General features: G+C 37.0%; 1 protein-coding gene across 8 annotated transcripts in view; it reads left to right on the top strand.

Annotated features, from left to right (window-relative positions):
* LOC138736734 (intersectin-2-like) overlaps positions 1–14,247 on the top strand; it is a 220,624-nt gene that overhangs the window by 105,383 nt on the left and 100,994 nt on the right. For 6 of the 8 annotated variants that reach the window (XM_069886721.1, XM_069886717.1, XM_069886719.1 and 3 more), the window contains exons 14-17: positions 2,580–2,720; positions 5,528–5,615; positions 6,102–6,235; positions 10,849–10,929. In XM_069886721.1, the coding sequence (XP_069742822.1) occupies positions 2,580–2,720; positions 5,528–5,615; positions 6,102–6,235; positions 10,849–10,929 (444 nt within the window). The remainder of the gene's footprint in view (positions 1–2,579; positions 2,721–5,527; positions 5,616–6,101; positions 6,236–10,848; positions 10,930–14,247) is intronic. The other 2 variants (XM_069886722.1, XM_069886723.1) reach the window with 1 other exon arrangement.

Below are 14,247 nucleotides of genomic sequence, written 5' to 3'. Positions count from 1 at the left end.
ATCAGCTGCATGTTTGGGCTGTAATTAATTAATATACAGATTATGATAGATTTTTGGGGTTTTGTTCATCTTGAACAATTGTCCTCTATTACTCTGCATGTCTGAATTCGAGACCAGGAAAATCTACTTTAATCTGCGTTGTAACTTCTTGTGACTTTTGTTCTATTTGACTTGTTGAATCCACGACCATTCAAACCTGCACAGTCTCTTCATAGAAGTAAACTTTTGCCCTGGGCTAAAACAGTATAATAGATGTGTTCTGGTTAACAGCTTTTTTGATAGATTTTACTAAGATCTGGACATGTTTTTTTTTGTGTAACAGAATAGCACTTTGTATCTTTAATATACCAAGGTGTAGCAGAAGCTAATAAATAGGTTAGTATAATAGAATTTTATCATATTGCAGAGTATCTCAAGTCATGAGGAGTCAATTTAACTTTCAGGGAAAACCACACACCCACCTGCTTCACTCTAACTGTCGTATGTTTTAAAATAGTTCATTACGTTGTTCCCACGTCATGGTTACCAGTAGTTAATTATTCTTTCTCAGTGCATCTATTTTGCAGATCTGTTATCTTCGAAGGGTATGATCAATTAATTCTCAACATTTTGTGATTATCTCGTACAACAGTATTTTCAGGAATTTAAAAAAGTTGGTTATGAATTCTCATTGGAGTTGGGAAAAGAATAAACAGTGCAAGCCATATTTATGGAGACGACACAAAAGTGGGTGCTCTCAATTTGTCCTTGTGAACTTGCCTAACCTTTTCAGACTGGTTGTTATCGAAAAAATTACCAATTTTTCTCATAAATTTTATGGAACATTGGTTGTGCATTGGGTTGTAAGTGTCCCTGAAGATTTGTTGGCAAAAAAGTCAGAATCAAACAGCAGAGAAGTGGGTCCATTGTCCACTGGCCTGCTCCCCATTGTACCTATCTCCACTTACCCATTTATTTGCTTTATATCTTTTAAAGTTTATTATTATATACTTGTGAAGTGCCAGTTGATGAAGTAGACAAAGATGATGTGGTCAAACAATAATCATGGCTTTTATTAGCAGAAACTCATGGAAAAATAATGAAAGACAATAGGTGCATATACAGTTATACCCAAGGGGAGTGTCCTTAACAGTAGAGATAATGCACAGCCAATGTTAGTACAGCAAGGCTAGCCAGAGGGGAGACAGGCAGCTTGGCAGACATTCTCCACAATTTGTTGATTCATAATTGATGTTTTGTCATTGCAGTTTCAAATATACTATATTTAAGTAAAATAATAAATTGAAAGCCAGTGAGTAAGTTTATAGAGTTTGAATATGTCCCAGTACATCAACATTCTCTTTTTTGGGTCTATACTTGACCTTCCTGTGCATGAATATATTAACTTATGCCACACACCCCCACCCCCCCCACCAATCATTCCATCAGTGATGTATATGTTCTTGGCCTCATTCATTGTCAGCCAAATGTAAACTTGAGGAACACATTGTTTTCCTCCTGGATAGCTTTAAACTAAATGGTATGAACATTTTTTTTCTCTAATTTTGGGTACCCCACCCCCCACCCCTATCTGGTTACACTGTTTCCATTTCTTCTTTACCTACACCAAGTTGAATTAGAGAGAATGGTTAAAACATTTTCCTTGACCACCCCCCCCCCCTAATGGTTTCTCCCTTTTACTTGTCTCTCCACCTCTCACACCTGCCTTGTCATTTCTCAGACCCCAATTTCTTTCTTTCCCCTCCCCCCCATCTCCCACACACACACACACACACACACACACACCCCTTTATATACATCATATTACCCACTCCCTTCCCTCTGGTCTTGATAAAGGGTGCAGACCCAAAACATTGACTGACTCTTTCTACCTGTGAATGCTATCTGACCTACTGAGATCCTCTAGCAATTCTTTGCTCAAAATTCTACCATTTGCAGCTTTTGTGTTTCTCTATTTTTACACACATTTAATCTCTGTCAAATGAATTGGAATAATATGCAAACATTAAATCTGACAAGAAAGCAAATTTTTTTGGAGAGCAACATGGTGTTAAAGCTTTGTGTATTGTTAAAATCATGAATTTCAATTTGCTTCGCCAGGGAAAAAGGTATTTCATGTTGCAGGTAATATTTCACAAAAACATTAAGTATCTTTTGGGTTTCAGAAGTCAACAGTCTGAAAATGAAAGGATTAAGCAGTCGAACATCTTCCATTGTCTCTGATGCCATTTTCATGAATACATTTAATGCAGTCTCTGTAGGATGGTTGTATGTTCCTCTTCAGCTTGAAAACAAATAACTCCCCCCCACTCTCACTCTGCAAGAGCAAAACATGAATAACAATTGTAGAAAATTAAGGCTGAATTAATAAAATTTCTCTTGTAGTTCTTCACAAGATCAGCCACTTTTGATTATAGACTAAATTGATCTTGGTTCAATGCCAATTAGAATTTTTTTTAATTAATAGTTTATGCCATAAGCATCTTTCTATTCCCACATTGGAGCATGTATCAATCCAACTTTTGAATATATAATAATTTTTAACACCAAAATGTAACTATTATTCTGACTTGTCACAGAGTGAGAAGCATCAAAGTGTCGCAAACAAAGTACAAGAAGTGAAGGGCAGAAAAAAAGTTCAAGAAAATGACCTTGATCTCACTGATCAAAAGTATGACAAGAGACGAACAGAAGTAAATGTTTTGGAGCAGCAGCTCCAGGTGATGACCTCACTTCATTACATTTTGAGTTTGATGTGGATCAACTCCATCAATTTGAAAACATCTATCATTGTACTGCATGTACTCCAATCTCTTGAAGGGCAATCAATACCCTGAGGTGTTTTTTGCTTGTGCTGTTAGGGAGGGTGTATACATATGGTAAGTGATTTGGAATTGTGCAGAAAGACAGGGAGGCAATGCAGAGACTAGAGAAAAAGTTAGAAAAGAGAAAAGTAGAGGACAGAAGAATCAAATGCAAATGACGAGAAGATTACAAGATTGTAAAAGTACAATGAGTGTCGGGGCAATCTATCTGAATTCGAAATAACTTATGGCACATATCAGTACAAAGTGGTATGATTTAGTGGCCTTAAACAGGAGGAGCTCAAGCCTGAAACATAGGTTATGTATTTTTTATCTTTGACATAGAGCAGTGGTTTTCAACCAATCACATGCCACTTTAAGTAATCCCTATGCTATGGATGCTCTGTGATTAGTAAGAGATTGCTTAAGATGGTATGTGAGTGGGATGGGAAAGTTGAGAATCACTGCTCTAGACCCAATTGTTAGTGAAATATTTTGCTTGAGAAAAATTGTCATTGGCCCATTTCCTTTGGAGTTATGAAACCGTGCACATAACGAGTCAATGAGGTACGATTAAAACAGTGGTTTTCAAACTTTCTCTTTCCACCCACATACCACCTTAAGCAATCCCTTAACTAATCACAGAGCACCTATGGCATAGAGAATATTTAAAGTGCTATGTGAGTGGAAAGAAAAAGGTTGAGAACCCCTGTGCTAGAGGGATTGGATTGAAGAGCAGGAGGTTCTGCAGCAACTCCATAAGGTATCGGTTATACTACACCTGGAGCCATATGCGCCATTATGGTTTTGATCAAGGATCTACTAGCTTTGAAGGCAGTGCAGAGGAGGTTCACCAGATTGATTCTGGAGATGAAAGGGTTAGCCAATGAGGAGAGATTAAGTTGCCTGTGGGAGTCTACTCTCTGCAATTTAAAAGAATGAGAGGGGATCTTATAGAAATAAACAAAATAAAGTTGGTGATGGTAATGCCAATGAAATGATATCAAAAGGAAGTGATTAGATGTTTTGGAGTTGTGTGTCACATAAATTATCTCTCTCTCATCATTCCATACCTCATTGTTGTCTGGGTCCTGCTGAGGCAGATATGCACTGGCAAATTTGTTGAGGAACTGTGAATGAAAATGGTGTACTCATCAGTAAACATTCCTACTTCTGACTTGAAGATGAAAAGGTTATTGATAAGCAGTACTGGCAGTGAAGTATGTACAGTACAACTCCAATTATCTGAAACGGTTGGGACTGGATTTTTTTAAAACAGCCCAGTGCAACAGGAAATCACTTGTATCAATGTTTAAACAGCAACAAATAACAAGGGAAGGCTTTTTAAGCAGAAAATAATGGTTAATTCTCATCAAAAAAATGCTGGCCGCTGCCAACACCACGTCCCCAACACCACCAATCCCGACGCGTCCCCAACACCACCAATCCCGATGCATCCCCAACTCCACTGCCGATCCTTGACACATCCCCACCAAGGACCTGCTCTTGCCTGGAAGCCCGAGGTCCCTGCTGCTCCCTGGGAGCCCGAACAAGGGGTGTGACCGCTCCCCCTGCCTTTTCAGTCCGGCAGCACCACCGACCCCACGGCCCTCCTGCACCACATATTTTTGAACTGTGAGACCAGAGCATCTGCCGCTGATGCCGTGGTTTCACAGTCACTGGAGCTCCAATGCCCGATTCTGAACCCTCCTCTCGGCCTACACCGTAGCTCTCGATTACTGTCCGGTGTGCATATGCGGAGTCGGCGTCAGAGCTCCACTTTCTGGAGCTCCTAAAGCCTGAGTCCCAACACCAAACCCTTCCCTCGACCTACCTAACACACACAGTAGTAGGCGTTGGGAGCTCCTGTGTGCCAAGGAGGGAGGGAAGAGGTGAGAAAGGAGAGAATGCCACTGAGCCTAAGGTCCTGCTCTTGCCTGGGAGGCTCCTCTCCTTGATAATGCCAGTACAAGGGATTCTTCTGACCACTAGCAGCTGGAAGACAGTGGCATGCATTTTGAGAGGGAGAGTTGTGGAAGGTAAAAAAGAAATGGAAAAAGAGAGGGGAGGGTGTTACCTGAAACAAGGACAATCATCGTTTTAATTTCGTGTCAGGTGAATTTTTTCCCCAACCTATAAGATCAGTTTAGTTCCAAAAAAGTTTCAGATAAATGAGGATTTCTGATTGTTTCGGATATCATCGTTTATTTGAAAATTTTCAGGGGCAAACAAACATCACGACCAGGTCCAAAAAACTTTCAGATAATCCAATTTTGGATAATCAGAGTTGTACTGTATTTTGTTGCTGTGGATTTCACATTTTTCTTTTTCAAATAGTTTTAACTCCCCAAAGCAATGATGTTGGATATGATTGGTAGTAAGGGTGTGGGGGGCAGGGAGGAGCCTATGATAGTTTGGTAAAATGGGCACTAATTAAAATATGTTTGTAACAGAGCAGGAGGAATGGAAGTAGCTGGAACAGATCATTTGCTGGGATGTTTGGTAGTAGGGACAATATGGCTAATAGTAATTAAGTAGAAAGCTAAGCAGACGTACTGGTAATTCCAAAACAGACATGTTGCTTTATTTGACATTGGTGACTGCATAAATTATTCAAAAATAGCTGCAACCTTTTAACATTGTCATTAAATTATAGGCAAATCTGCTCTATTGCTTAAATTCATTTGAAGAGCGTTCATTATTGTGACAATATGTTCTTGCAGGAATGTCAGAGTATGCTGAATCAGCTAATTTCCGTCAAGCAGTCACTGAGCAACCAAATAAAAGAATTTCAGCCCCAATCTAATCAAAGTGAGTATGTCATACTATTTAATAGATGTTCACTCTACTTGTATTTCACAGTTCTTTAGAGTTCATGCTGATTTTCTGAACAGAAATATTAAGGACATATATTCCTTAAATTTAGGCATAACAACGATCTGTGTGATGAGCTAAAAATGATATTCTGGAAGCAAGGCCCACAAACCTGCCTAATCCTATATATTCTTGGTGATTTGAATAGTCAACCTGACAACTAGTTGACGACAGATGAGGAAGGGTCTGACTTCTTCATGCTCAGCTGTAGCTTCAAATCCTAAAAGGCAGATGCCAGAAGTCAGGAAAGATTTGAAATGTTGACTTGTTTATAAATATATAGCTGTAGATTCTGTCTGATCTTTTTGAGTTTTTCCACCATTTTCTGTTTTTAGCTCAACATTTTTAGATGTCTACAACAAGACTGAGTTGGAAATTCTCATGGTTTGGAAATTTAACACAACTTGTGTTCTTCTGATACAGAACTTGAGCTGTTGAAGCACAACCACGCTGTAAAGAGAGAATCTTGTACACGACTCTGCCAGCAGTTGAAGGAATTGGAGAAGGAGACAGCCAACAAACTTTCAGAAATGGATTCTTTTAACAGCCAGCTGAAGGTAATATCCAAGCAGTATTGGTTACAAGTGGACCTGATCATCATTTTGTAGAGGGTGGCACTTAATCATAATGTTAATACCATTCCTTAACCAATGTATTGGATAAACCTTAAGATTTAAAACAAGTATTCCATTCTCTCTGAAAATAAAACTGTTTTATATTGTGTCACTTGACAGCAATCAGAATCCAGAATCATGTTTGGTTTTGTGTTATATCTTGAAGCCAGGGATGGTGATTAATTTTAATATTTGTGTGCCTACTGAAATCAGTTAACAAAACAAAAAATGGCATTTAATCTTTTACCTTAAGCTGAACCCCTTTGTGGTTTATCCAAAAGAATAGATATTCAGTGTCCTGGATTTCCACAATATGACCTGCAACCCAACTTGCCCATGCCAACCAAGTTGATCCCATTTGCCTTCCTTCAGACCATAACTCTAAATCTTTCCTATCTATGTAACTAGTTAAATGTCATTGAATGCTATAGTTGTCCCAGCTTCTGTCATTTCCTCTGGTAGCTCATTCACCTGTATGAAAAAGGTTCCCCTCAAGTACCTTTTAGATATTTCCCCTCTTGCTTTAAATGTTTTTTTTTAAATTTAGACATACAGCACAGTAACAGGTTATTTCAGCCCACGAGTCTGTGCCACCCAATTTACACCCAATTAACCCACACTCCAGGTACATTTCAAACGGATGAAGGAAATGGGAGCCCCTGAGGAAAACCCATGCAGACATGAGGCGAACATACAAACTCCTTAGAGACCATGCGGGATTTGAACCCTGGTCCCAATCGCTGGTGCTGTAAAGGTGTTGTGCTAACTGCTATGCCAACCATGCCACCCTCTATACCCTCTAGTTTTATATTTCCTTGTCCTGGGAAAAAGACTATAGCTATTTACTTTTTCTATGACTGTCTTGATTTTATAAACCTCTGGAAGATATCCCCTTAGCTTCCTACAGACTCGGGGGGGGTGGGGGGGGGGGGTGGGGAGGAGTTCCAGCCTCTTAGAATTGAAGCTAGAGATCGCAGTGACATATTTGTGACTCTGTTCTGCACCCTTTCCAGCTTAATTATATATTGCCTTATCTGGGTGACCAAAACTGCACATATTACTCAAGTGTAGTCTCACCAACATAATGTACACTGTAACATGACATCCTTGCTCCTATACTCAACACCCTGACTGATATTCAGTGTTCTAGATTTCAACAATATGACTTGCGACCCAACTTACCCATGCCAACCAAGATGATCACATTTGCCTTCCTTCAGCCCATTACTCTCTAAATCTTTCCTATCTATGTACCTAGTTAAATGTAATTTGAATGTTTGAAGTTGTCCCGGCTTCTATCATTTCCTCTGGTAGCTCATTCACCCTCTGTATGAAGAAGGTAAGCATACCAAACACCTTCAACATCCTGTCTACCTGTGTCGTTCTATTCATGAAATGATGTTCTAATATCACCAAATCTTTATTCTCCAACACTCCCCAGGATCCTATCTTTCAGCGTGTGATTTGTGCCTTGAGTTAACCTTCCAATGTACAATGCCCCGCACATGTCGAAATTGAATTCAATCGGCCATTTCTTAGCCCATTTTCTCATTTCATCTTGTTATAATTTCATTCTCCATTTTGTTAAGGTGAGATTTATATTTTACTCTGAATTTTAATGCCAGCTTTATATTTTCTTAAAAGCGCTTTCTTATTTTAAATGGTTTTTTTTCTCCCCATTCATCTTTTTAATTTAATGATGAGGGAATATAGAAATTACCTATTTATTTTGACAAAGCTAATTTTAGATTGGCAGCAAGAAACTTTTCTGAATGTGAACAGAATGGATAGGGTTTCTGAGTGACTGGACAAATGAAAAGTCTTCTCTTAAAAAGGCCTCTGCTTCGTGAAAAGACATTGTCCGGATAAATCTATTTTAAAACAATTTGAATTCCTTGAGTTATTTTAGACTTTGTGACAGAAAAGATGTCATTATACCAGATAACATCAGTGACTTGGTGTGTTGGTTCATCTCTTCCAGAGTAATTTAGTCAAAAGTAAGTATTTTGAAATTGTTCCCTTGATTGCAAGGAATAGGACAGTAATATCAAGGAATGAGTATCAGGTCATTTAAAGAGTTGGGATTCTAAGGGTATAAGAACGTTACAGGATTGTTTTGTAGAAGGACAGTTTCTTTAATCAATTGAAAGAGCGTTTTGATATTGCTGAAAATACTTTATTTGTTTATTATCAGCTTCAAGCTTTGGTGATAAATATGAATGGTAGAGAGATGATGTTACTTACCTTTATTGACAGAATTCAAGTCTTTGATTTCTTCTATACCAAAAAGGGGTTATATCTCTGTTATGTACCAAGTATTACAAGACAATATGGATAAGTTGGAATGGGAGATGTCTAAGCTTAAATGGGAAAATGATTTAGCTTTTGTTTTTCCTGAAGACAACTGGGCAGATAGGTGTCATGATAGTGTTACTAAATTGACAAATGTGCGGTAAGGAACGGTTAATTATAACTTTCTACATCAGTTTTATTTAACACCAGATAAATTGAAAAAATATGGTTTTAGTAATTCGGATTCTTGTTTTAGATGTGTATGTAACTGGAACTTTTTTACATGCTGTTTGGTCTTGTGTGTATGTACAAACATTCTGGGATGAAATTAACTTAATTTTGGAAAAATTATATAACTTTAAGTTACCATTAGATCCATTTTTTTTAATGGGTTATATGATTCCTTTAAAGGGATTAGGGTTGGATAAATTTCAAATTGCATTTATATATTTAGCATTGTCTGTAGTTCGAAAATGTGTAGCAAGTACAAGAAAAGATAACATAGTGATTAATGCGATGGCATAATGAATTGAAAGCTTGTATTGTTATGGAAAAAAATTACATATAATCTGCATGAAAATTGTTCTTTTTTTCTTAATTAGTGGTTACCATATTTGGAATATATGCATTTAGAAATATTTTGATTTATTATATATTCTTAGTTTATGTTTATATATTTTTGCTCTCTTTAAGAGAGCTGGCTGATGGGGTAGGAGGGTGGGTGGGGATTTGATTTAACTTTTTGGTTTTATTTTTTTTTCCTTTTTGTTAAATTTTTAAAATATATATATTCATATAAAATTTTCTTTCTGTAATGTATTCTGTATTACTATTAATGATCCTTCAAATAAATAAGGTTTTTTAAAAAAAAGGAATGAGTATCAGGAAGATTTGACCTGATTTCGACCATTAAACATACAGTCACTTTTCTGTTTTAATTATAGAAATGTGTTAATCAGATTGGTAAAAAGCAAAAGAGCAGTTGGTATTTTGGTACAAAAAGTAGAATGAAGTGGTAATTAAGGAATGGTGCACTTATTGTCAAAATGACAATTTTGATATTGTTTGAAGGAAGGTACTTTGGAAATTATTTAAAGGTAATTGTATTTAGTGAAGGAATGAAATGTCATTAATAAGTAAATGAACAAATTTTTCTCAACAAATGCCCGACATCTGTTTTTCTATTTCTGATAAATTTGCGGGTGGCATGGTTAGTGTTGCGATTAGTGGAACACTATTACAGCACTAGCCACCTGGGTTCAAATCTGCACCTGTCTAGAAGGAGTTTGTAACCTTTCCCCATGTATGCATGGGTTTTCTCCCTCATACAGGGTTGGTAGATAATTGATCATGTGTTTATTTGGGAGGCAAGGGTCGGAAGGGGCTATTACCATGCGGTATCACTAAATTAAATAATTGACCATTTCTAAATTTTTATACTTGATTGTCCTTTCCTATAGTTGTTAGTTTTTAAGGCTGAATTGTTGAATTTTAACCTTGACTTCGGTGACACTTCACTGAGATAGTACTGTAGTTTGGAGGTACTGCCTTTTAAATTAGATGCTAAATTCAAGAACCAACTCTGATTCATTTAGACATTTCCATGGTATAATTTTGAAATAATGTGTGAATTATTCACTGACTACTAACCAATATTTATTGCTCTCAGTTGACACAAAAACTAATTGGCCAGTTATTGCATTGTTGTTTATGGGAACTTTGCATGTGTTACAACAGTGACTGCACCTTTTGCTTCTGTAATTTGGTGGGCTTATAGATTTTATAAAAAATCACAATATAAATGCAAACTATACTTTCTTTTAATGTTAGTATATTTATTTCAATAAATTAAATGTTACGCCTTGATGATATCTGTTATAATTTAGTTGCAGTGTTTGTTTACACGTATATTTGCTGTGCATTACTTTAGAGATGTGTGGGACTCCACAGTATGCAACATATTTTCACATGTAACTACTATAGAACTATGTCAACTTTCAAGATACAAAATTCACTTAAACTTTGGTGCAGCAACTTCTAGTTTTTTTATGCAGATCATTCAAGATTCTAGATGTTGAGGTGAATTGAGGATGTTGGCTAATTGTTAAATGAAAGGGGTTCGAATTTATTTATTTTAACATGCTTGTTTTCCCCTTTTCTTTACAGTGTACTCCTTAAGTAATCTCAGTTGACAAAAGCATAGTTGTTGTACATTCAGAGAATAAATGATATTTATTCTTTTCCCATACTTTATTATTTTACAGTGTGAGGAAATGGACGACTTTGTACTTGAGTGCCTTCTCTCTCTGCTGGGCTGTCTCAGCACCTTATTCCTTTTATTGAAGGTTATTTGCCAAAAATAAAGTCTTATTCTCTTTTTAACTTTGATGTATTCTTGTTTCCATGATCCTTTACCCATTTGTGGTTTGTTGATATATCATCAGTGCACATGACTAAGATTTTAAACATGCTCCAGAAAAGGGTGTTACACACAAAATGCTGGAGGAACTCAGCAAGTTAGGCAGCACTCATGGAAGCCAAAAAAAAATTCAACCTTTCAGGCCAAAACCCTTGGGGAGTTATTTTAATAAATAGAATCGTAAGCGATCTATCCTTCCACGTTTGCCAGAAAATAAATTGTGCCCACCTATTTTTTTAGGGAACAACAGCATCTATAAATATTCATGACACTGCAGATGCTGAAATTTGAAGCAAAAATTTGGAGCACAGATCAATGATCCGTGAACATTCGGAAAGTGCCTTTCCATTTGATGCGAGAATATCCATTCCAAAGTAAAATAAGGCACAGTGTGTTCCTGCAGTTTTACATTAGGAAGATCCATAAACTTGTACTAATGGGTCTGGCATCGTTTATTTTTCTGAACCTAGGTGCAACAATAAGATTACAACAGTAGTTTGGCACATTTTTAATTAATGCTTACTGCAAACAGAGTATTCTTCTGACATTGTTGTTGACAACATATGATGAGTAAATATTTTGCAAGTGTTTCTGCAATGACAATTTATTTATACTCTGAGGAAATTGTGGCTATCCTTCTACCCATCAAGATTGGCAATCTTAAAAGAATAGAATATTGAGTGACTGTGGTGAGGCAGGTTTCAGTCATTACGGCAATAACGCACAAAATTACCTAGCAGTCGACACTAAATCATTGGTTGCACTTGGTTCTTATAGCTGACAAGTGGAGTATGTCTCATCAGGAGTAAGCTTAACCCAAGCAGGATAATTCATTGATTGTAAAATATTTATTTTCATAAAAATCCTAACTTACTGGATCATTACGTTGTTGCCATTAATCATAAGGATGGCACGCTTGGGGTGGTGGATAGAGACACTGTTACAGTGACAGTGATCTGGGTTCGAATCCAGTGCTGTCTCTAAGGAATTTGTATGTTCTCTATGTGGGTTTCCTCTAGATGCTCCAGTTTCCTCCCACCCTCCAAAAAAAGCATACAGGATGGCACGGGCTCATGGGCCACAAGGGGTAGTTACTGTTCTGTATCACTAAATTTAAAAATAAATTTATTTACTTATTAAGATCTGGTCGAATGTCCTGGAAAGATTCTTTGAGCCTGATGGTGCTGATAGAATCTGCAGTGGTCAGTTTGTTGTAATTGAGGACAAAGGCCGTAATGATTGCTGAACACTATCCAGCATTTTTGAAGATTGGAGCTCTTCACTTTATTTTGCCTTTCTCTGGAGATCAGTGCCTGTGGTATATTAACAATGAAAGTAAACACTAAACACAATCCATATGTCTGGATTCCTGTAGAAGTCCATTGTCAATTGTTGCGTATCATGTGCTCTGTTCAGTCATACTTCATTGCTGGCTGCTATGTTTGATGTAGTCGGTTTACTAACGCTTTCTATCTTTATGCTTTAGCAACCTTATTAATCTCAGATTTTTTTTCTTGCCCTACTGCTTGTTGAAGTATCACACATTGGCTTCAATTTTTCCCTCTGTGACGATTAAGTTATTTTTCTGCAGTACCAGTACAATCCAATAAAAACAGTACTGCTATGAAATTATGAAATCTTATTCTATACTGCTGTTGAGGCCATTCTGGAAGTAAGGTCATCACAGTTGGCATGCCAGTTAGCACAACGCTGTTATAGTGCCAGCAATCAGGTCTGGGGTTCGTATCCCTCATTGTCTGTAAGGAGTTGGCACCTTCTCCCCATGCCCGTGTGAGTTTTCCCCAGGGGGTCCAGTTTCCTCTCACCGTTTGAAACCTTCCTGGGGTGTAGGTTAATTAGGTGTAAATTGGGCAACATGGGGCAAAATGTTGTATGTCTAATTTTTTTTAAAATTAAAATTCCCAGTAACACCTTCCATCATAACCAACCATTCTTTAAGTTGGAAGGGGGAATCTGCTCCAAGTTGCTGCATATTAATGGATTGTAAAAAGATTTGTCACATCTATTCATTCTGTCTACTCTTGGAAAATCTGGGTGGGATGGAAAGAAACTTTAGGAGTCCTATCTGAAGGATGAAATGTGATTTCTAAAATTGGAATTTTAAAATGGGATTTTTGTTTCCATTGGTCCTTGAAAGTTATCAAGGGGAAAAAAATAAATTCAGAATTGCTTGACAAAAAGACTATATTTTCTTTGTGGGGTTAAAGTATGATTGGTGGGGCATAGTTTTTGAGCAAAATACATTTTTCTTTCCTTTTCATGTGATTTTATGTGGTGTTGGGGTTCTTTGATAAAAGAGGAACACAAGAATAATAGTATACAAAAATTGTATTGCCAGCAAGCCTGGAGCTCTTATTAAATGCTTTTCAAATGGTTAAATGTGAAAGAATCCTTAAGCTTACCTAATGTAACTCTTTAACAGAAACAACTTGCTGGAAGCACTTCTCAGGTGAGGCAATTTTTGCCGAAGGAAAAATAATTAATATTTTTGGCCCAGGACCCATTGCTACAAGTAGAATAGAAATGAATATATTAGTTTGCAGTGTGATCGAAAGTAGGTGAGGTATGTGAAGTTCAAGGGAATATCCCTGACAATGTGCATCCACACAGCTTAATAGAGGCAGTTAGCAGAACTTTAAGCAGATTTCCAACCTTAGCAATTTTTAGTTTATTTTCTAATGCAAATCTACGATGATTTGTCATATGGTTCAGTACCAAGTAAACATGATGGCTGAACTATGTCAAAGGGAAAATTGGGGCCATTGTTTTTTTTTTAAATGGACATTTGCATTGCAATGTTTGCTGCATCAATGTGAAGTATGAATTAGTCTCATGCTGAATAAAGTGTTTATCCATTAGAAGATGGATAGTAGACATTCTCCCATCAGTTGCTGTGAGCACACAGTTTTAGATAATCCTTCTATTCACTGTAAATGTTACATTGCACTGAAAAAATGCCTAACAGTTCATTCAGTCAGTAAGAGAGGACGAGAGTAGAAACCATTTAAAAATAATGGTTTCAAATTGAAAAGTAAAGGTGCATTTTCAGACCTGTAACCCAATCCATGAGTATCAACTAATCCAAATGGCATTTGATGCATGGTTCTATAAATACCTTTGCTTTGCCCACTGATTTCTTTTTTGTTGCTGTATAAAGGTTATTATTGCTCTTCAAAAATTTGAGGTAATCACGTCTTCTTCTGCAAAGTCAGGAAACTGGGCA

The sequence above is a fragment of the Narcine bancroftii genome, chromosome 6 (genome assembly GCF_036971445.1).
Source record: "Narcine bancroftii isolate sNarBan1 chromosome 6, sNarBan1.hap1, whole genome shotgun sequence".
NCBI lineage: Eukaryota > Metazoa > Chordata > Chondrichthyes > Torpediniformes > Narcinidae > Narcine > Narcine bancroftii.
This window is presented reverse-complemented; position numbering and strand designations above follow the sequence as displayed.